We start from the raw sequence: 23,416 nt of genomic DNA on the forward strand, positions 1-23,416 counted from the left end.
ATTCAAAGAAAACCTTGATTATTGGATGGGAAATCACAAATTCACTCCTGATCTCCCAGAGGATGACATTTAAGTAAACTAATTTCCAATGAACACCCTCCAGATATCCCTTAGCTACCTCCCTAACATGCCCCACCACATAGCATCCAAAGTACTCTGGGACAAAACTAGATTGGGTCGTGAGGCTAGGCTTATAAAGACCCATGGTGTTTGTTAACCTAGTATAAACCTATGAACCTAAATTACTGGAAGCAATCTTTTGTACCAAAACTGAGACCAGAACTGCCCTTTTTTTTGTTTACTAAACACCTGCAAGGCTTTTCCACACCAGACTTTATTCCTTTTAATTTTCTAACTGATTTTTTCTTACCTCAGATTTCTTCTTTGCTCACATCCATCCAATGTAGTGGCTAATAAATAACTGAATGTCACTGAAACTGTTAAATTTTACTGGCTTTTTTTGACACCACTTTCATTTTTTTACACTGGAAGAAGCTCCAATCAAGTTGCCTTACAGTGTGCAAGCATCTTGGAATCCCTATTTAAGGGGCAATGTTAAAGCAAAACTAGATAGAATAGTTGCTGCTGATGTATGGATTTACAAGATTAACAATGGCAAGTTATTGAAAGTTAAATTTAAGCACCAATTGTTTTGCAAGATGCTATAACTATAAAATGGTCGTATTAGCAATCAGTGCTGAAATAAGTACTCCATGCATGGGGATTGCACAGTATGCAAAAATGAAAATGTGACATCTTGTCACCAAAATACAAAAAAGTAGAAAAAAAAATTAACCTTATTTTGAAAGCTATAGTATCTGTTGCTTTAAGATCATTGTTTTTGAACAATGCCTGTCATTTCACTTAGCAGTTAGAAGATGGGAGGTTGTTGTGTCCCATAAAGATCCATCCCAAATCTGATCCTCTTCAACATGTCTATAAAAAGCAGTGATGGGAAATCCGGAGCAGGCTAATGACGACTCAAGAGTTTTGCAGGACTGACAACTGATGAAGACATAAAGGAACGGTTTTGCAGATATCACTATTTGTTTTAGTGGAAAGCAGTAAAAGGACTGATGGTCGTTATTCAACACCAAAGAACACAAATTGATACACCTATGAAACAGTTACACCTGAATGGAAGAAAGTCAATGAATAACATCAAATAAGTCCAAGTGTTTGTCAGAAAATTAAAATACTTATATAACTTAGATACCCATAAATGATTCAACTTTGATTTCTCTAAATTAAAGAAATACAAAGCCTCTATTAAATTAATTCTATTAAATTAATAGATATTGGTACAACCACATTTGAAAATCTAGTTCATGTTTAATATGCTGAAACATGAATGAGACTTTGCATAAATCTGCTTTACATATTAAACAATTCAGTTTTTACAAATAAAAAATACATTTTATTTTGGAGAAAGCCACTTCTGCAATGAATGGCAGTGCCTCAGTATGTAGGTAAATGTTTATAGTCAAACAAATGGGAAATTCACAAGCTTCGGTTCTTTAAATGGTCGCTAATCATAACATATCTGTCATAACTGGAATAGCATTTGCCACACTGTATTTAAAATGGTCCTAGTTTCTTGTCTTAAATGATAAAGTTTACATTTAAGTCCACTTGGAATAATGTATGTAAACTGTTATTTTTGCATCCTATCAAATAAACCTGTACAATGTTTACACACAGAGACAGAGATGCATGACTTGTATTTTACAGTAACTGTTAAGTGGGCATGAATATATATAATCATATATATTTATCTATACTATATATAAACACACTTTGATTCAAAGTTTAAATGCTCACATTTGGCAGAGGTAACAAACATAATGCCTCTCAGGCAGAACACAGTCTTAAGGAACCACATCAGCTAATGCAACTCAGATATGAGCTTTATCAGGGTACCAAAAAACGGAGAGAAAAAATATATATAATATATATTGTAATCTCTCAAATCATTCATCAGCAACTTTGAGTCCAGTTTCCCTGAGTTAGAAGCCACTAGTCAAGGAAGAAGTATTCTTTAAAATAACACCAACAAGAACTGCTTTGTTGCTGTTGGTATCAGACGTGTAAACACCATGTAGAATTTTTTCATTCAAAGGCCATAAAACAGGATGCACTCGGGAGTTCTTTAAGGTCTGCAGGTTTCTTAATGTTTATCAGTGGCCAGTCGTTTCAATAATGGGTCATCATATATCCAGCATTCTCCATCTTCATGGAACAACTGCAGGGTTAGAGTTTAAAGAGGGAGAGAGATGAATTACTTTTTAATTATGTTGCACAAAAATCTGAATTAAAGGTTATGCTGAATGGCACACTAAATACATTGCTAAAAATGAAAATGATGTACATACCAGAACAGTAGATCTGCATTGGTTGTGGTTGTCTGCAACTCACTGGACTTGAACTTCCAGCTTTCAAGTCAGTTCCTTACCCATAATACCCTGGGCATTGCCATTGTTTCCATACCTGACATTAGCAGCACAAGAGCAGAACAGAACAGTTGTGTACACTTACCATAAATGTAGATGTTCGAGTGTATTCACTGCTGCAGTCATCACATTTGGGTTATCTGCTTGCAGTAGTCCTCAGTCAGCCTGATTATCAAAGTCCTGGGTCCTGCGTCGGTTGCTGTGTCATCTTCTGTGACGTCAGGTAGTCAGGGGTATAAAGCATGCAGCCGATGCCATTACATCAGTTTTTCTTGCCCCAGATGTCAGGTGCCCCCCTAATGGGAAGCAATTAAATATATATATATACACACACACACAAATATATATATATATATATATATTTATATATATATATATATATATATGTCTTTACTGAGGTGGTGGTGCTGCAGTAGCGTTGTCGCCTCACAGTTAGATGTTGCACGTTCGATTCTCAGTTAGAGCGTCTTCTGTGTGTCGACATGCATGAATGGGCGTTCCTTCGTTGAAGGTTGTGCGTTAGGTCCAGCAAGCCAGCATGTAATAATCTACTGCCAATCATTAGCGGACCAGAGTTCTGCTGTGGCGATCCCTAACCAGGAAATTAGGGGTCGCCACAGTGGAACTCCAGTCCGCTAATGATTAGCAGTAGATTTTTACGTGCCGAGTTGCCAGCCCTGACACACAACCTTCAATGAAGGTACGCCCATTCACGCACGTCTCCACAGAAGACGCTCTAGCTGAGAATCGAACAGGACAACGTCATACTGTGAGGCAACAATGCTACCCGCAGCACCACCACTCACAAGACTATACCTCCAACAAAATGCAAATACACCAAAAAGCTTTTAAGCATAGTAAAAGAGTCTAGAGGTATAGCCAAAAGAAGTCAGGGGGCTGGAGGGAGGGTAACCAGGACTGCAACAGTGAATACACTCGAACATCTACATTTATGGTAAGTGTACACAACTGTACTATGTTCTTCGTGTTTCACTGTTGCAGTCATCACATTTGGGTAGAGTCCCAAAGCGAAGGATGGGAGGAGGAATTTAGATAGCATTAGGACCAGCTATAAGTCCCTGCAAGACTGCAGTGGCAAAGCCAGCTCTGGATTTAGAGAACATTGGCCAATGGTAATGCTTGGTGAAGGTATGTACAGAACTACTGGTAGCTTCTAGGATTTCTCTGATAGGGACACCCCTGAGAAAGGCTGTACAGGTAGATGCAGCCCTGGTTGAATGAGGTCTAATCCCCTGTGGGATTGGTTTTCCATGGTGCTTATAGCAGAAATGAATGCAATGGCCTATCCATTTAGAAATGGTTTGCTTTGAAATAGCTTTCCCCTGTGCCCCTGCAGCAAATGCCACCAGCAGTTGTTCAGATTTCCTTTGAGGTTTAGTCCTGTCCAAGTCAAATCTAAGTTGTAGTGCAGTATCCATTCCCCTTTGTTTTGTGGATTAGAAAAGAAGGTTGGCAAATGAATGGATTGATTAAGACCCATACTGGATACCATCTTGGGCATGAAGGAGGGACACCCTGTCCTCATGAAAGATGATGAAAGGCGCCACTACCATAAGGGCCTGTAATTTGGATACCCTTCTTGCTGAAGTGATTGCTAAAAGGAAAGTTATTTTCCAAGAAAGGGATTTTAACTCTGCACTTGCAGCTGGCTCAAAAAGAGGCAGAGTTTGTTTTTCCAATACAAAGTTAAGGTTCCAGGCTGGAGTTGGGGCTCTTCTGGGTGGTCTTAAGTTTTTGGCACCTCTGAGAAACTGCTTGAGCAGTGGGTGAGAAAAGAGGGGTGGTTCTGTGTTGTAATGAGTTGAAATGGCTGAGGTGTGAATTTTAATGGAGGAAAAGGAAAGGCCTTCATGAAGCATCTCAGTTAAGTATTGAAGAATCTGAGGTAAATTGGGCACTGCTGTGGCCATCCCTTGAGTTTGGTTCCAGGCACAGAATCTTTTCCATTTTTCAGCATAAGATTTTCTAGTACTAGGCCTCCTTGCCTCCAAAATGACATCCAACACTTGTTTAGTGAGGGATGGTAATGGAGAGATTAGGTAATTAGCCAGGCTGCCAGGTTCAGGGTTTAAAGCTGGGGGTGCAGAATCTGGCTCTCCTGCTGAGATAGCAGGGTAGGGGCCTGAGGCAGGTGCCATGGGGCTAGCTGTGTCACACTGCGCAAGAGGGGGTACCAGTGTTGGCGTGGCCAGTCTGGTGCAATCAGTATCATCCTTGGTTTGTCCTGTTTGATCTTTAGCAGTACTTTGGAGGGGGGGGGGGGAGAGGAGGAAAGGCATAAACCAATAGATTTTTCCAGCTGAAGGACAGAGCATCCACTATCCAAGCTTGTTTGTGGGGACTCCTTGTGCAGAATTTGTCCAATTGGTAGTTCTGGGGGGAAGCAAACAGGTCTATATCTGGACTCCCCCATTTGTTTATCAACATGTTGAAAGTCTTTGGCTCCAGTTCCCACTTGTGTGGGTCCATGAGATTTCTGCTTAGTTTGTCTGCCAGTGTATTTAGTTTTCCTGGCAGGAATTGAGCCTGTAGATGCACTTGGTAGCTCAAGGCTGTGTTCCACAGAGCCATGGCTAGTCTGCAGAGGGGGCAGGAATGGGTACCCCCTGCTTGTTTATGTACCACATAAGAGCAGTGTTGTCCGTCTTTACCATTAATTGTCCTGGAAGAATGTGGTCCTTGAAGGCTGTCAGAGCATTCTGTACAGTTAACATTTCTTTTTGATTGATATGCAAGTGCATTTGACTTGGGTTCCATTTCCCCTGACTGCACTTCCCTGCCAGGTGAGCCCCCCATGCATACTCTGATGCATCTGTTGTTAGGGTTTGGGTGGCAGGGGGTAGAGTGAATGGTAGTCCCTTGTTTTGGTGGCAGGCCTCTGCCCACCAAAGGAATTCCAACCATAGGCAAGGTATGATAGGAATCATTGCTTCTAGATCCTGAGAATGTTGACACCATAGGCTTTTTAGATACTACTGTAGTTTCCAGATATGCAGTCTTGCATATGGAATTAGTAGAATGCACGAGGCCATGACCCCCAAGGCTTGCAGTATTTGCCTTGCAGATAAGCAGGGCTTTTGTGGCCACTAGTTTGAAGTAAGCTGTCAAATGAATTTGTTTCTCTGACGTGAAGAAAGCCATCAGGGAAGTTGTGTTCAAGCTTGCTCCCAGGAATATAATTTGTTGACAGGGTACCAGCTGTGATTTATTTTCGTTTATAGTGTACCCCAGACAAGTTAGCACCTTTTGTAGAAATGGCAGATGATTCAAAAGTATATCCTGGCTTTCTGCCTGAATTAGACAATCGTCCAGGTATGGGTATATTTGAATATTTCTTTGCCTGCAAAATGCAATGACTGAAGCTAGGCACTTTGTGAATACCCTGGGCACACTAGATAAGCCAAAAGGCAGTGCAGAGAACTGATAGTGCATGCAGCCTGCTTTGAAGTGTAGGTATTTTATGCAAGATTCCCTGATTGGGATGTGCGGGTAGGCTTCCTTTAAATCCAGTGTTGCCAACCAGGCATTTTTGCCTATCATGGGAAGCAACTGGTGAAGAGTTGGCATCTGGAATTTTGGAATCACCAAAAAGGTGTTTAGGATAGAAGGGTCTAGGATAGGACGCCATGAGTTGTCTTTTCTGGGTACCAGGAAAAGTCTTGAGTAGAAACCTTGTCCCTTTTCCTCTTCTGGTACAGTCTGAATAGCCTTTAATCTTAAGAGAGTACTTGCTTTTGAGCCTCTGCCCACTGATTTGGGGGTAGATCTGGCCAACCATTTGGGGTTGGTAACATGTGAAAGTGAAATCTGTATCCTTAGGAAACTATGTTTAAAACCCATTTGTCCTGTGTAATGAGTTCCCAGATTTTTGCTTGCAGAGCAATCTTTCCCCCTAAAGGAGCAGTCAGTTGAGAAGTGCTTGGAAGTTTTAAAGTTAAGTCATTGAGACAGCTTACCATAGGGGGGAGTCTTACTACTCCCTGATTTGGAAATGGGAGCCCCCCACTGCTTAGTCCTGTGCGTACCCTGGGACTGAAGCCTGGTTGTTCTGCTGGTTCTGGGTTTGAACTGAGAAGGCCTGGAAGAGGCAGGAAAGGACCAATTTTTTTGAGGGCCAATGTCTACTAAATCTTGGAGGCTGCACTTATAAGAAATCTTTAACAGTTTGCATAGATTTAGCTTTTTCCTCCATCTTTTTAAGAACTTATTCTGCTTTGTTGCCAAACAGGCAGTCCTGATTTAAGGGAGCAACCACCAATTTAGTTTTAACATGATCTGGCAAAGATTGCTCCTTAAGCCAAGCATGCCTTCTAAGTACAGACCCGGTGACAGCAGCCTTGCAAGATGCCTCTAGTGAATCAAAACCACATTGCAAAGTATGTTTTCCAACCTGTTCAGCAGAATGCATTACATCCTGTAAATCCTTATTTTCAGCACAATCAGGAATCAACATAATTTTCTGTTTAAGCAATCCAATAAGTTAACTTTAAGGCCCTGATGGCCAAGGTTGCAGAGGTGTATACCTTCTTACCCCATCTATCCAGGGCCCTGGCATCTCTATCAGAGGGGGTAGGATTTTTGGCAGTAGTAGCCTTAATACCCTTGGGTCCCTGTGAAATGGTCTCAGGATCCGCAGTAGGATTTTTAAAATGGAACTTGTGAGAATCAGGAACCCTGTAATATCTATCAGGTTTTCTGGGAGCAGGAGGTACAGAGTCAGGGGCCAAGCTAGATTCCGAAAAGGCATCGTCAACAATGTCCAGCACAGGAGGGATAGCTAAAGGCTCCCTAAGAGTATGCAAGGTTTCACCAAAAGAAAAATCCTCTGGGGATGAAGCAGAGGGAATACAGTCCTCTGCATCAGAATCCTCATAGGTGGATAAGGGTAAATCCTGGTCATTAGAGGAGACAGAAATTTCAGAATCCTGATCAGAAGTATCACAAGCAAATTCAGTCCTAGGTCTCTTAGAGGGGGAATATTGGCTTCCCCTGATTAAAGTAATAAAGTCTTCAGCCATTCTTATCATTTGTTTTTTTTAGGTATAGAGGTCTGACCATGTGGTCTGGGCATCGGTTTCCTAGGCATGGTTCGGGTTTTAGGCCTTGAAGAAGAAGATGGTGTTGGTTTAACATGCAAGTCAGTAGGCCTGAATACACCCTCAGAAGCCGGTGCCTGCACAGTGGCTCTGGACCCATCCAAGGTAGAGACATCCGCAGGTTTCACAGTTGAAGCATCTTGTGGCATACCGGACTCTGAATGGGTCTCAGTAGAGGCCTGTGAATCTGAATTAGCGGGTATTATGGGCTGCAAAAGCACCTCATTGAGTACTGGTGAACTGGCGACTAGCCTGGGAGAAGTGTCGTCGGCAGCTTTGGAACTAGGCGGCCTTTCTCTGTCTTTATCTTTGTGTTTTTTCAGAATGTCGGTTGGCTTACTGAAGGCATATCTGGATAATTGAACTGAGTACCAAAATATTTAGAAGCGAAAATATACCGACGACAAATAGCTCGTGGATTAAATAAGGCACAAAACTGACAGTGAGGTATGTCGTGGTCAGGGCCTAGGCAAGGAATACAGTACGAATGAAAATCTTTATGAGGTATTTGCTTTCCACAAGAAATACAATTATTGACTTTTACTGACATCGGTTTAGCGCTAGAAAAAGTTTCCCCAACGGGGTACTTAGCTTTAGTTGAAGCCTTCAGTTCTGAAACTCGAAAATAAAAATTTCAGGAGTCGGCTGACCTGCACTTGCGAACTGCTTCTGCTTCGGGCACCGCACGGCAAGAAAGACTGATGTAATGGCATCGGCTGCATGCTTTATACCCCTGTCTACCTGACGTCACGGAAGATGAGACAGCAACAGACGCAGGACCGAAGACACTGATAATCAGGCCGACTGAGGGCTTCTGCTTATTGCTTGTTCCATTTTATGTTCTGTATCAATGCTGTACTGTACCTGAACTGTAATGTATAACTTGATGATATGCAAATGTGTTTTCTGGAGCATTTCTCCCCAGGCCTCCAATGAAAGTGGGTTTTTGCCCAGTTGAACTTTCCCAGTACACAAATGTCAAAATAAATTTGTTTAACTTAAGCTTAGCCACCTCCTTGAGGTTTGCTATTGAACAAATCGGGCATATCAGAGACCCTAGGAATTAAAGATCATCAACATACCTAGCTTATTTGCAAGGCCATAGAATGTATCATATCCAACCTCGACCTACAATATTAAACATCTCATATGACTGAATCCATAACAGCTTGGTTTGTCAAGAGAAGAACATGTCTACTCAAGCTGGCAAACTTCTTTGAGAAGGTTACACAGGGGGTGGTACTGGCCACTCAGTCAACAGAATATTTTGATCTGGCCACGGCACGACACTGTACATCATGCTAGCATTGTAAACAAGCTAAAAACTAAATATACAGTAGACCCTTAAGTGGTAAGATGAACTGCAACAAGCTGAAGACTAGAACTCATACAATCAAGGTAGCAGGTGCTACTTAAAGTAAGAAATTAACTACCAGAATAACACAGGACTCAATAATGGGACCCTCCATACACCTTTTGGAACCCCATACCACAAATTCTGACTTATGGCTAACCAACTTACCCAGTAGCTGCAAGCTGGGTGTCATCTTCCAATCCCCTAAATGCAAAAAAAAGTGAGCATTGTCACTTTTGGGAAACATACCTCATCCACATCTTATAGCACAGCCAGTACCTCAACTCCACATGAATATGGCTGCCAGGGATCTTGGCACTTGAGACAATTCCTTCACATTTGACCACCACATTCATAAGTTCACTGGTATGTACTACGCTAACCACCACCAGGGCCTTTATAAACTAGCTGTGCAACCTAAACCATTTGTGTCCCTACATATCATGGGCATTTATTAAGGGGGTTTGTTACTTTCTGGAGGTTATGTGGGGAGGGGGGCATGTTAGTTTAGGCATTACTGCCTGCCTCTGCATATTAGAGAGATGGGGATCACAGTCAGGGTAAATTTCTGATTCCATCCATTGGTCAAAGTTACAATTACATAGCATTAGGGATGGACTCTGCTTCACACAGATGAGGGAGTCTGTTCCAGAGTATGGGGATTCTATTTCACCAAAATGTCTTATTTATATCACAAGCAACATTTAAATCCTTGGACCTAGTGGCTTTGATTATTTCATTTTGTGGATGTGTAAAAGGTGCATCAGAGTTGGAAACAAAAATACCATGGATGTCAGGCATAATCAGTCACTCAGTAACCTTTAGGAGACATAACAAAGAGACAGGGCTTTAAGGTGATTCATATAGGACAATGTGCTTATACCCTAGATTTTCCTGGTAAGGAACCTTTGTGGGCATTCCAACTGTTGCATATGTTTGGTCGGGTATACTTCTAAATTTTGAAATTTCAAAACGTCAACTTTCTTATGGTTGAGACCATAAGAACGAAGTTTTGAAACTTCAAAATTTTAATAAAAAAAAAATAAAAAAAAAACAATTTTATTTTTTTTTTTTGCAGGGGAGCAAGCCCCCCTTGTATCCCCCATACCCCCTGGTAATTAAATATACTAACTCTGAGATCACACTACAGTGAGGAAAATGGTAAATATACCATTCAGCGCTGTACGGCGATCTCCATTTAAATGGTTTGAAGTTTCAAAACTTTGACCTTATGGTCTTGACCATTAGTCACGGTTTTGAAACTTTGAAACTTAGAAGTAGACCCGTTTAGTTAGGTACACACCGAAAGGGGCATTATACTCAATTATAGGTCTGACAAGGGTCAAATAAACTGTCATAATGACTTCCTTGGACCTGGATGCCATACCCTTACTTATAAGTTGGGTGACATAGAATGATTTTCATACAACCCTGGTCATATGTTGGGCAAAGGCCAGATTACTGTCTACATATGCTCTCTGATTCCTGACTACTGAGTCAACTCTTAGGGGTGTCTTATCTGGTTGCAATTTTCCCAAAAGGTGCTACAATGCACATTTCTTGCCACTGAGCTTTAATCTGTGACTTTGGCACTGGACATTTGTCTGTGTGTGACCCTCTTGTAAGAAGTGTGTGTCAAGGGGGGAATTATGACAGCTCCCAATTTGCAGTCATCTGTGAACTTGGTTAGCCAAAGGTCCTTCACATTAGCCTTTACTTCCATGCAGTAGATGCCAAACAGGAGCAGTCCCAGCATAGAGCCCTGAGGTACCCAGCTGGTGACCAGTCTCTTAGTGGAGACTGTCTCACTAATCCTGACTTCCTGTTTACTATCTGTGAGCCCAGTTGGCAATTCAACAAGTTATGTAGGGTTTATGTTCAGTTCATTGAGTTTGTTGAGTTTACCCGAGTGGGGTAATGGAATGAACACCTTAGACAGATCCAGCTAGGTGGTATGCACCATTTTCCCCTCATCCAGTGCTTTGGTGACCTTCTCAAAGAAATTCACAAGGGTTAGTATGCATGACCTTCCCTTGACAAAACCAAACTGGGTTGGGTCCAGTGTCTGAAAGTTGTCTATGTCTTTGTGGATCATTTCCATGAATCATTCCATTTCTTTGCATATTACATTAGTCAGACTGATAAGTTTGTAGTTTCTGGGGTCTGTTGATGGCCCAACCCTGTGAAGTGAGATAACCATTGCAGTCCTCCATTCTCATGGTACTAAGCCTGTTCTGAGGATACAGTTGAAAAGTGACTCAAATGGTCCTCAAAGGTCATGATTCAAGCTATTTAGGAGGCATCTCGGGATGTTGTTAGGGCCCACTGAGGCAGTGATTTTAGCCTTAGCAAGCACCATCAGGATCTGCTTCCTGTTAACACTTTGGGGGTGTTATCTGATTAGGGATTTCATGGGGGGACACAGGGAGTAGTGAGGGTGAAATCTGAGCTGAATGTCAAACAGCAAATTTGCTACAATGCTCTGCTCAGTAAAGGTGGCACCACTGACCACCAGTTTGAAACACTGATGTGTGCTGCCTTTGAGGTTTTGGGCATGATAGTAGAGGGCCTTGTGGTTGTCTTTAATAGCCTGTGATACTATCCTGACCTCGTAATTGGCCTTGTTGGACTTAGTCCACTTAGAGTCCTGTTTTCTTTAATTAGAACGCTCTTATCATTACGGGAGTTGCTCTTCCTGGTTTTAGCCATGACTTTTGCTATATCCCTTATTAAGATTAGGATTCCACCAATGTGGTTTGTTTTGGGCTCACTTCTAGTAAGTACAGTAGCCTCTAAACAGCCATTTACATGGTTGTACACAGTGCCTCTGTGAATAATTCTGCACAGGTTGCTGTGAACTCGGGATTAGGAAACTATTGCTTAACAGGATGTAGTTTGCTTTAAAATATTTCCTAACTGTAACAGGGTTTTTGCTGGGGTTGCCAACTTGATTTTTTTTCTGAAGCAGTAAGCTGTGTGGTCCGAACTGTATATACAATGCTACAGTGCTCTCCCATAACTGGTTAGTACCAAGTCCAGTACGTTTGAACCTCAGGATTGAGTGCACACTATCTGGACAAATGTATTTATATTAAAAAGGCCAGGAATCATTGTACCTGTGAGTATGAGGCAGTTTATTTTTCCCAGCCTATAGAGGGGTAGTTAAAGTCTCCCCGGAATAGTGTATTTGGTTTAATGGCAAGCTATGGGATTCTGGGGACATAGAGGGTGACCTGTAGCTGCCATGGTATGGTATGGGGCCTCATCTATGGTGATTTGCACATGAATAAATTCCAGGGCATCATCCTGTTTAATCAACCTAGAGTTATACGTGTTACTAATATAAATTAAGACTCCTCCACCTTTTGTCCCTGACTGTGCAGCTGATGGTCTAAATGTGTAAGGCATTGAAGCCTTGCAATTCCGGAGTACCTTCTGTGGAATGGCAGATGTCTATATTCTCGAGTGTGAAAAGCTTGTAGGGTGTGGAGCTTCTTGTTTAAGCTCCTGCATTCAGCAGTAACACCTTCACATTTCTTTGGGTTTTATTTGTTGTGTTAGTAGGTGTGTCAATTTGGCACTGACAAAAAAGGCTGGGAGGGGGAGGATAAAGTTTTAGCCAATACTCAGAAACCTAGGGGAGACAGGTGCAGAGAGACCATCTTTTGTAAAACAACATGCTAGGTTGACCATGTACTCCCATGCTGACAGATATTGAATCCTCTTGGAAAGACACTAGAAACTAAGCCAATTATTGAAGTCAATTATCTTTTGTTTGTATTGCGCCATCATCCTTGGTGAAGTTAGAATACTGTTTAATGCAAGGCACATACCTGAATATGATACATTCAGAGAGATCAACAACGTCTCTCTTCATGTAAGTACAGAGAAGTACAATTCAGGTCATTAACGTTCACACAGACAATGACAGAATCATACTGGTATCTGTAGTGTAGTAACTTGAATGCATGCACAACTTGGTGGATCCTGGCTCCAGATAAGTAACTAACAGTTTTATTCTCTTTGTTCAGTCTGGTGAGTGGGGCATGTTTGTGCAACAGAATGGAGTCTCCTATGACAAGAGTCCTGAGTAATGTGTTTTCTTACCTTATGGGTTTTGCTGTTGGGGCTCCACTACGTGTAGGTGTATATGTGGTGTTTGGTGTTGCTTTTGGTGAGAGTTTTAGAGATCACTGAGGATAGGCATTGCCATTTATAGCCTTAGGAGTTCTTTGAGGCTTGGAATAGTAGTTAGGAAATCCTATCTGGCACAACAAATTTTCAAAGGTATCTCATATCTAGATCAAAGGACATTATTGTTCCTCTGTAGTGTGTCACCATTACTAGACCAACTATTAAATATAATGCCCCTTTTGATATGTACCTAGCCAGAAACAGTATCAACTTAAGAAAGGCCTCAAAAGTTCTCCATGAAAAAAAAATACTGACCTAAAAAAAGAAGTTATGTTCTTACCATAACGTTCCATGTGAGTTGTTCATCTCGCCTTTTTGTTCTTACACGTGGGTAGCGTCCCAAGCACCCTGATCCTGGGTGGCTCACGGGAGAACATTCCTGAGCACAGTGGAACAAAGGAAGCCCTGTCCCTGGAGGTCCTATCCACTTTGTAATGAGTGATAAACGTGTGAGGTTTTGACCACGTGGCAGCTGCACAGATGGTATCTAAGGGTAATCGAGCTGCATGAGCTAATGAAAGTAGAAATAGCTTGTGTCGAGTGGGCTTTGACGTTAGATTCTAATGGCTGACTAGTGGAAGCATAAATGGATTTGATGCAGTCAGAGAGCCACTTAGACAATGTGATTTTTGATACTGCAAAACCTTTCTTATTATCTGTGTAAGAGACAAAAAGTTGATCCGATTGTCTGAAATCTTTCGTTCTATCTAGACAGAACCTCAGTTGTCTGTGTACATCAAGTCTGTGTAACATATATTCAAGTCTGTTGGTATGGTGCCTGAAGAAGGTTGGAAGCTCAATGGACTGATTCAAGTTAGCTTCTGAACAGACCTTGGGAAGAAAGGTAGGATTTGTCCTAAGGGAAACTCTATTGGGATGAAAAATCAAATATGGGGGTTTGGAGGACAAGGCTTGAAGTTCAGAGACCCTACGTGCAGATGTAATGGCTACCAGAAATATAGTTTTCCAAGAAAGGAACTTTAAGTGACAGGATGAAGTGGGTTCGAAGGGGGCGAGCATCAATTGGGATAAAACCAGATTCAAATTCCAGGGAGAGACAGGATGTCTGATAGATGGTCTGAGATGGTGGGTTCCTTTTAAGAATGCTTTACATAGTCTATGCGACATGATGCTAGACCCATTAAACCCCACATGGAAATTGGAAATAGCTGCCAATTGGACTCTAATGGTGGCAGCTGCTGCGCCATTATGGAACAAGGAAGATAAGAACTCTAAGATGATATGAACAGGTGCAACATAAGGATCAATGTCATGTTGAGAGGCCCAGTAAACAAACCGTTTCCACTTGCTATTGTATAGCTTCCTGGTAGATAGTTTATGAGAGGAAACTATAATATGCTGGACCGCAGAAGACAAATCTCGAGACCTGGCTAAAGTGGAAATTGGAGCAGCCAAGCTGTCAGTTTTAGGGAGGTGAGGGAGGGATGAAGAACTCCTGACGAATGAGTCAGAAGATCCGGCACTAGGTCCAGGATCCATGGTTCTTCCACTTGATACTTATGCAGGAAGGGGAACCAAATCTGTCAAGGCCAAGATGGGGCTATCAATATCACAGTCCTTCCCAGACTTTTGGCTTTCTGTATGAATCTGGGAATTAGGGGTATTGGCGGAAAGGTATATAAGAGGCCCGGGGGCCAATCTTGTACGAGTGCGTCCCTGGGTTTGTTCCCTGGTGGGGGATAAAGGACAAAGTAGCTGCTGCATTTGGCGTTCATTGGTGATGCAAATAGGTCGCAGCAAGGCTGGCCCCATCTGCGGAAGATCTCTTCTGCCACCTTCTGTTTGAGAGACCACTTGTGAGGCAACAGCATGGCTCTGCTCAGTCTGTCCGCTATCACGTTGGATGACCCCGGGATGTGCGTTGCTATCAGAAAGCGTCTGGTGGATACAGCCCACTGCCAAATTCTTAGGGCCTCCAGGCATAAGGGGTATGATCTGGTTCCCCCTTGCTTGTTGATATACCAGACTACCGACATGTTGTCTGTCTGGATAGCAATTGTACCTAGAGGAAGAGAATCGTGAAAGTGTTGCAATGCTAGGAACACCGCTCTCAGCTCTAGGACATTTATATGCAAATGTGTTTCCATGATTGACCAAGTGCCTTGGACAGCCCCCCCCCCACCCTATCAGGGAAGCATCCGTGGTCACCGTGGCTGTGGGTTGGGGAAGAACAAAGGGACGTTCGATTATCACTTGGTCGCTGTTCAACCACCAATTGAGATCCTTCTTGCAAAGATTCATTAGTCGGATCTCGTGTGACATGGGCAGACGTTGGTAGGACCATTGTGCAAAGAGTAGCCACTGGAGTATTCGCATGTGCATTTGACCTAACGGAACTGCTATCAGTGTGGCTGCCATTGTGCCTAAAAGCAGTATTTGGGACGCAGGAGCTTTGTTCCGGGCTAAGAGGCTGGACAGCTGATTTTTTAAGAGATACGATTCTTGATTGGGGCAACGTAGTCCTTGTAATGACTGTGTCCAGTTCTGCCCCTATAAATGTAATATGCTGCGAGGGCAATAACGCAGATTTTTCAAAGTTTAGGGTTATACCCAACTGGGAACAAAGGTTTATGGTGTAGTCTCTTGCTTGTATTAGTTGATGCCTGGAGGTGGTGGTGAGGAGCCAGTCGTCCAGATATGGAAACACCCGGAATCCCAATAGTCTCAGGTGAGCCGTGACCACTGCCATATATTTGGAAAACACCCTGGGGGATGTGGTGAGACCAAAGGGCAGGGCTCTGAATTGGTAATGACTGGTGCCCAGCCGGAAACGCAGGTGACCTCTGGATGCTCTGTCCATTTTGAGATCTATAGAGCACATCCAATCTCCCGTTGCTAAGAACGGGAGAATTGATTGCAACGTGACCATCCGGAAAGTACAGTTTTGTACCTACCATAAATGTAAATGTTCGAGTCTATACCCTGCTGCAGTCATCACACTTGGGTTATCCTGCCATCAGGCGGTCCCGCAGTCGGCCAGAATTCCAAAGTCTTGGTCCGGCGTCGGTTGCTGTCGCTTCTTCCCTGACGTCAGAGAGCCAGGGGTATATCAGAGGCATCCGACGCCATTTTCTTCAGTTTTTCTTGCCCCAGATGTCAGGTGCCCCTAATAGGTAGGCAAAAAATAAATGTATGTATATATATATATATATATATATATATATATATATATATATATGTGTGTATATACGCATACATAAAGCTATATGGATAAAATAAAAAAAATCCTTAGGCAGAAGCAAATACACCACAGAGGAAGAATAGAATGGAGTGGTAGAGATAAGTTCAAGCTAGTTCAGGGGGGGGTAACCTGGACTGCAGTAGGGTATACACTCGAACATCTACATTTATGGTAGGTACAAAACTGTACTATGTTCATCATGTTACCCTGCTGCAGTCATCACACTTGGGTAGAATCCCAAAGCTAAGGATGGGAGGTGGAGTCAAACAGGGTTAGAGGAGGCAAGAAGACCCTGCAAAACTGCAGTGGCGAAGCCAGCTCTAGTCTTAGAGTAAAGTGGTAAGTGGTAATGTTTGGTGAAGGTGTGAACTAAACTCCAAGTTGCAGCTTCCAGTATATCCTTGGTTGGCAACCCCCTGAGGAAGGCTGTAGATGTAGCTGCTGCCCTGGTGGAGTGGGGTCTTATGGTAGCCGGAACTGGTTTTCCATGGTGGGTGTAGCAAAAACGTATGCAATGTCCTATCCATTTGGAAATGGTTTGTTTTGAGATAGCCTTTCCTTGTGATGCTGTAGCATAGGATACAAAAAGCTGGTCAGTTTTTCTGAAAATCCAAGTAGTAATGTAGCTGCCTATGAATGTCCAAGGAATGCAGGAGTCTTTCTCCTTTGTTCTGTGGATTTGGAAAGAAGGTGGGTAAATGGATGGTTTGATTTAGAGCCACATTGGATACCACCTTAGGCATAAAGGAGGGATTAGTTCGTAGAGAAACTCTGTCTTGATGAAAAATGAGGAAAGGCTCTACTGCCATTAGTGCCTGAAGTTCTAAAACTCTTCTAGCTGAAGTGATTGCTAGCAGCAGTGCAGTCTTCCATGATATAAACTTTAAATCAGCTGAGAAAGCTAGCTCAAAAGGGGGTAGCATGAGTTTTTCCAGAACAAAGTTGAGGTCGCAAGTAGGTGTTGGTGCTCTCTCCTGGGAGGCCTAATGTTCTTGGCCCCTCTGAGAAACTGTCTTAAGAGTGGATGTGAAAATAAGGGAGGATCCATGTTGTAGTGAGCAGAGATGGCTGAGGCATGGATTTTAATAGATGAAAAAGATAGTCCTTTGTGTAACATCTCAGTTAGATATTGCGGAATCTGAGGTATGTCAGGCTGAAGGGTATTTTGGCCTTTAGCTTGGTTCCAGGCGCAAACCCTTTTCCATTTGTCTGAGTAGCCTTTCCTCCTGGCCTCCAGCATAGCTTCCATAACAGCTTGTGAGAGAGGAGCTGGCTGGTTGCTTAGGCGATTTGCCATGCAGCCAAGTTTAAGGTTTTGAGCTGGCTGTGTAGAATCTGATTGTCTTGTTGTGTGAGCAGGTGGGTAATTTGCGGGAGAATCCATGGTGGGCCCTGGGCCATATTCCTTAATAGTGGGTACCAGTGCTGGCGTGGCCAGTCTGGGGCAATGAGTATCATTCGGGGTCTCTCCATCCTGACTTTCAGAAGTATCTTTGTGAGAAGGGGTAGTAGAGGAAAGGCATATACTGTTAGCATTTTCCAACTGAATGAGAGTGCGTCCATTTTCCAAGCTTGATGGTGAAAGGTCCTTGTGCAAAACTTTGTTAGCTGATAGTTTTGAGGACTGGCAAACAGGTCTATGTCTGGGAGCCCCCATTTTTGAGTTATCATTGCGAATACTTGTGGATCCAGTTTCCACTCGTGGGGATCCATGATGTTTCTGCTTAGGTCGTCTGCCAATGTGTTCTTTTTTCCTGGCAGGAATTGAGCTTGTATAATTGAACTTGGTAAGCCAGTGCTGTGTTCCACATGGTCATTGCTTGCCTGCATAAAGGATAGGAGTGTGTACCCCCTTATTTGTTTATGTACCACATTACTGTGGTGGTGTCTGTACTTATGATAAGCTGTCCTGGATGCAAGAGGTCCTTGAAGGCTGTCAGAGCATTTTTTACAGCTAGCATTTCTTTTTGATTGATGTGCAGATTCCTTTGATCTGCTGTCCATAAGCCTTGAACGCACCGTCCTGCCATGTGTGCCCCCCAAGCATAGTCTGATGCATCTGTTGTCATAGTTTGCCTGGCTGGGGGCAGGGTGAAAGGCTGACCCTCGTTGAGGTGACAAGCCTGTGACCACCATAGAAACTCCTGTTGAAGGCAGGGAATGAGATTTATCATTGTTTCCAAGCTGTGGCTGTGTTGAGTCCATATGTTTTTTAGGTACCACTGTAATTTCCTCATATGCAGTTTTGCAAATGGTATTAGTAGTATGCAAGATGCCATGAAGCCCAAGGCCTGCAGAATTTTTCTTGCAGGGAGTTGGGTCTTTGTTGCCATTGTTCTGAAGTATTGAGTTAGTTATAGTTGTTTGTCTGGAGTCAGATAAGCCATCTGGGCCGTTGTATTCAAGCTGGCACCCAGGAATGTCATATTTTGTGAGGGCAGTAGTTTTGATTTCTTTTAGTTTGCTCTGTACCCTAGGCAACTTAGAAGATGTCGTACAAAAGCCAGGTGTTGTAAGAGAATGTCCTTGCTTTCTGCTTGGATGAGACAGTCGTCCAGGTATAGGTATATCTGAATTTCTCTCTGTGTGCAGTATGCAATTACTGGTGCCAGGCATTTTGTGAAGACCCTGGGCGCAGTAGATAAGCCAAAGGGCAGTGCAGAGAAATGGTAATGGGTTGAACCTGCAATGAAACGGAGGTATCTTCTGCAATTTTGTCTGATAGAGACATGCAGGTATGCCTCCTTGAGGTCCAACGTTTCTAGCCAAGCTTTCTTGCCCAACATGGGAAGAAGCTGCTGTAGTGTTAGCATCTTGAATTTGGGTACTTGCAAGAAGGTGTTTAAAATTGAAAGGTCCAGAATGGGTCTCCAAGCATTGTCCTTTCTGGGGACTAGAAAGAGCCTTGAGTAAAATCCTTGTCCTTGCTCCTTGTGTAGGTACCGTTTGAATGGCTCTCATGTCCATGAGAGCTGTAATTTGTTTTTGCGCCTTTGCCCATTGGTTTTGTGGCAGGTTTGGCGTTCCTTTTAACCTTGGCAAGGTGTGGAAATGGAATCTGTATCCGTGTGAGATAATGTCTAGGACCCATTTGTCCTTTGTGACGATGCGCCAGTTGTCTGCAAAAAGTGCTAATTTTCTTCCCAAGGGAGCTGCCAAGAGGGTTTTGCTTGGCAGTTTGAGGTTTAAGTCGTGTTTGCCTCGTAGTGGTTTGGGACCTGTCTTCTCCTCCCTTCTGTGTTGTAGTGTCCCATTGGCGAGGTTTGTAAGGGATTTGTGCTTGTCCTCTGCCCCTCTGGTGCCTGTATTTACTCCTCTGAGGTCTGTCAGAAGCTGGAAAGGACCAATTTTTTGTTGGCCAATTTCTGCTGAAGCGTGGGGGCTGTACCTGTAAGAAATCTTTGACCGTCTGCATAGATTTTGCGTTATCCTACATTTTCTTTAAAACCTCCTCTGCTTTAACCCCAAATAAAATATCCTGCTGTAAGGGTGCATCCAGTAACTTTGCTTTAACATGATCAGGCAAAGATTGTTCCTTTAACCAAGCATGCCTACGTATAACAGACCCAGTATCAGCTGCTCTAGAGGAAGCTTCCAAGGCATCAAAACCACATTGTAAAGTATGCTTGCCCACCTGCTCAACTGCATGCAACAGATCTTGCATTTCCTTGAATTCAGATTGTTGAGGGTGATTGCCCATCTTTTGTTTTATTTGAGACATTAGGAATTGCTGGTATTTAAGCATGTGAAATTGACAATTTAGTGCTCTCATAGCTAGAGTAGTTGAGGTGTAAACCTTCTTCCCCCAGCTATCTAGTGCTCTGGAGTCTCTTTCTGAGGGGTACAGGATTTTTAGCCATAGAAGCCTTGGCCCCTCTGGGACCCTGGGAGATTGTCTCTGGATCAGCAGCAGTGCTTTTGTAAAGGAAGCACTCTACAGTATCTATCTGGTTTGGCTGGAGCAGGAGGCAGAGAATCTGGATTTAGACTAGATTCTAAGAAGACATCATCCACTATGTCCAAAACTGGGGGGATAGCAAGTGGTCTGTGCTGGGGGAGTAAAAGAAACTCTCGGAGCCTTTTCTTTGAGTCCTGACCTTCCCAGTGGAAAAGTTCCCTCATGGTGTGTAAGGTTTCCCCAAAGGAGTAATCTTCAGGGGGAGAAGCTGAGGGAAAGGAGTCTTCAGCATCAGAATCTTCATAAGGGGGAAAGGAGTAATCCTGTTCCTCAGAGGAGCCTGAGGAAACAGACACCTGATCAGAGGAGGCATAATCCTCCTCTTGTCTAGGCCTTTTGTAGGGGGGGGGGGGTTGGGAACCCCTGATCAAAGAAATCAAATCCTCAGCCATTTTAAGCATCTATTTCTTAGGCATAGGGCCTTGGCCTGGAGACTGAAGTGAAGGCTTTTTTGGTTTTAGAGGAGTCTTAAGCTTAGTATAAGATTTTATGGTGAGGGTAGTCTGTCTGAAGACACCTTCACAAACCAAAGGTGTTTCTGCAGCACTGGCTTCCCCTACTGCAATGTCGTCGGTAGGGCCTAAGGAAAATGGCTGTGTTGGCCTAGAACTCTCTGCTGGGAGATCTGATGTGGTCTGGGGATCCAATTCAGCGGTAGCCAGGGGCTGAGTAGGCGCCTCACTGAAAACCGGAGAACCGGCGACCAGGCCAGCCGAGGCCTCAGTGTCTTGCTTGGGTCTAGGCTGCCTGTCCTTATCCTTGCGATTTTTATGCACGCCGGTAGTCAGTTGCTCCGACGGCATAGTGCAATTAAATTTTCTACCGAAGTAGTGTCATGCGAAATCAAAGCGACGCTTTATAGTTCGCTTATTGAACCTAGCACAAAACCGACAACCAGTGACGTCGTGGTCTGGGCCTAGGCAAGGTATACAAAAAGAATGAAAGTCTTTATGAGGTATTTGCTTCCCACAAGAAATGCAATTGTTAACTTTTTCTGACATCGGACTGAAGCAAGAAAAGGTTCCCCAATGGGGTACTTAGCTTTGAAGACTTCGGACTGAAACTCAATTTGAAAATCTCAGGTGTCGGCCGACAGGCAATTGCGAACTGCTTCTGCTTCGGGCACCGTGCGGCAAGAAAGACTGGAGAAAATGGTGTCGGATGCCTCTGATATACCCCTGGCGCTCTGACGTCAGGGAAGAAGCGACAGCAACCGACGCCGGAACAAGACTTTGGAATTCTGGCCGACTGCGGGACCGCCTGATGGCAGGATAACCCAAGTGTGATGACTGCAGCAGGGTAACACGATGAACATCTTCTCCTTCTTGATGAAGGTGTTGAGCTTGCTGAGGTCTAGTATGGGCCTCCAGTCCCCTGTTTTCTTTGGAACTAAAAAGAACCTTGAGTAAGTTCCGGATCCTATCTGCCGGGACTGGCTGGATGACTTTTTTGTCTAGCAGGTTTTGAATTTCTATGGCTGCTAGTTCTCTCAGACTGGGTGGAACGTCTGGGATCCTTGTACCCATATGAGGGGGGGGGGGTTTGTAAAGGGAATGTAGTAACCTCTGGCAATGTTGCTTTTTACCCAAGAATCCACTGTAATGCTTAGCCAGGAGTTTGGGTATAAAGCCAAGCAACCCCCGACTGCCTCCAGAGTAGGACAGCCGGGCTTCCTTTCAGGAACACTGATAGGGCTTCCCAGAGAACTGTTCCCTGTTGCCCTGGTTTTGCGGACCGCCTCTGCTGTTTGGACGGCGTCTTCCGTTCCACCCCCCCTCTGCCTCAAGAGGGGGTATCAGTAGTTGTGTTTTGGAAAGCTCCTTGGGGTTTCTGGAACCACATTTTCCCACTTCATTGCCCTTTGGGGTACGGTCTAGTTGGAGTGGAAAAATGGACTCCACGGCAGACAGTCTTACCTTCTTGTTCACACCTAGTAAGTGTCTCCTTAACTTTGGGTCCGAATAAGGCGGATCCATCAAATGGGGTGTTGACGAAGGAAGATTTAAAGGCTTCCGCAAAGCAGCAAAGGTGCATCCAGGACAGTCTCCGAAGAGCTATCGCTGAGCCTGCTGCCCTACCTGATCCATCGGCAGCATAAGAAATGAGTCGCATGGATGAGTTTACTATGGAATTGAGGGTGTTGAGTTGTGCAGTCACCTTCTCAGAAACAGCATCAGCTGTGTTACCCTGGAGAGCATCTCCCAGCTCTTTGAGGTGATCTCGTTGAAGACGGGTAAAATGTGTCAGGTAGTTGAGCGATCTCATGGAAAATGCCGCAGAACTAAATATGCGTTTCCCATATCTGTCCATAGTCCTAGAATCTCTATTAGGAGGATGGACAGCAGAAGAGGTTTTCGACATCTCTTTCTTGGTGGCCGCCGCCACCACCATGGCATCAACCGGGACTCCTTTTGTTAGAAAGGCCCTATCAGTAGGGGAAGTAATGAACTTGTTGGGCCTCCGAGGGACCAGTTCCACTGAATCAGGGGACTCCCACGCCCTTCGAGCAACCAGCTCCATCAGTTCATCGAAGGGTGGAGTAACCCAGGAGGTGGATGGTTGAGATCCAAAGGCCTTCAGGAGGACCGACTCGTCCTCAGTAGGGGCAAGGGACTGCCAATCAACCCTCTGCTTTAAGATTTCCAATATGTCTGTAAACGAGACATCTTCCGAGTGGGAACGGAGGGACCCTTCTGATTCCTCCAAGTCGGTATCCGATGTCAGGGATTCCTGTGGGGAATCCAAGTGCCTCCTCTTGCACAATTTCTTCCTAGGTACTTCATCGGTGGGAGCGTCGGGTGAAGTCCCCAGAGAGGAGGGGCCACCCAATGGGGATACCTGAAGCCCTGAATCTCAACGCTTGGTGGGGATCTGTGGGGAAGAGGAAGAACGAGGCCCTTTAGGGGGAGGGGAAGACAGATCCGAGGAGGTAGTGGTCTTAGCAGACATGACCTTCCTCATGGCATCGAAGACACCAGAATCTTGGTCCGAGAAGTCCGTTGGCTCCGAAGAGGCCGGCAGCTCTCCCCGAGCCGAGACTCCCCGCTCCAATCCAGAGGACGGGGCCGAGGCTACCTGCTCCGAAGCCCCGAGTGGAAGGGTCGGAACCGAGGTATCAGTTTGACTCTCTTCCCCCGGAGC

The 23,416-nt window shown here is 44.1% G+C and overlaps 1 protein-coding gene across 6 annotated transcripts in view; it reads right to left on the bottom strand.

Moving 5' to 3' along the window:
- Window positions 1-1,312: 1,312 nt before the first annotated feature.
- The window catches only part of OSBPL9 (oxysterol binding protein like 9), a 2,070,592-nt gene continuing 2,048,488 nt past the window's right edge, over window positions 1,313-23,416 (bottom strand). For all 6 annotated transcript variants that reach the window (XM_044086075.1, XM_044086074.1, XM_044086077.1 and 3 more), the window contains one exon: window positions 1,313-2,242. In XM_044086075.1, coding sequence (XP_043942010.1) covers window positions 2,168-2,242 — 75 coding nt within the window. In that variant the 3' untranslated portion in view covers window positions 1,313-2,167. The remainder of the gene's footprint in view (window positions 2,243-23,416) is intronic.

The sequence above is a fragment of the Protopterus annectens genome, chromosome 10.part0 (assembly GCF_019279795.1).
Source record: "Protopterus annectens isolate FY-2018-M chromosome 10.part0, PAN1.0, whole genome shotgun sequence".
Classification (NCBI taxonomy): Eukaryota; Metazoa; Chordata; order Ceratodontiformes; family Protopteridae; genus Protopterus; species Protopterus annectens.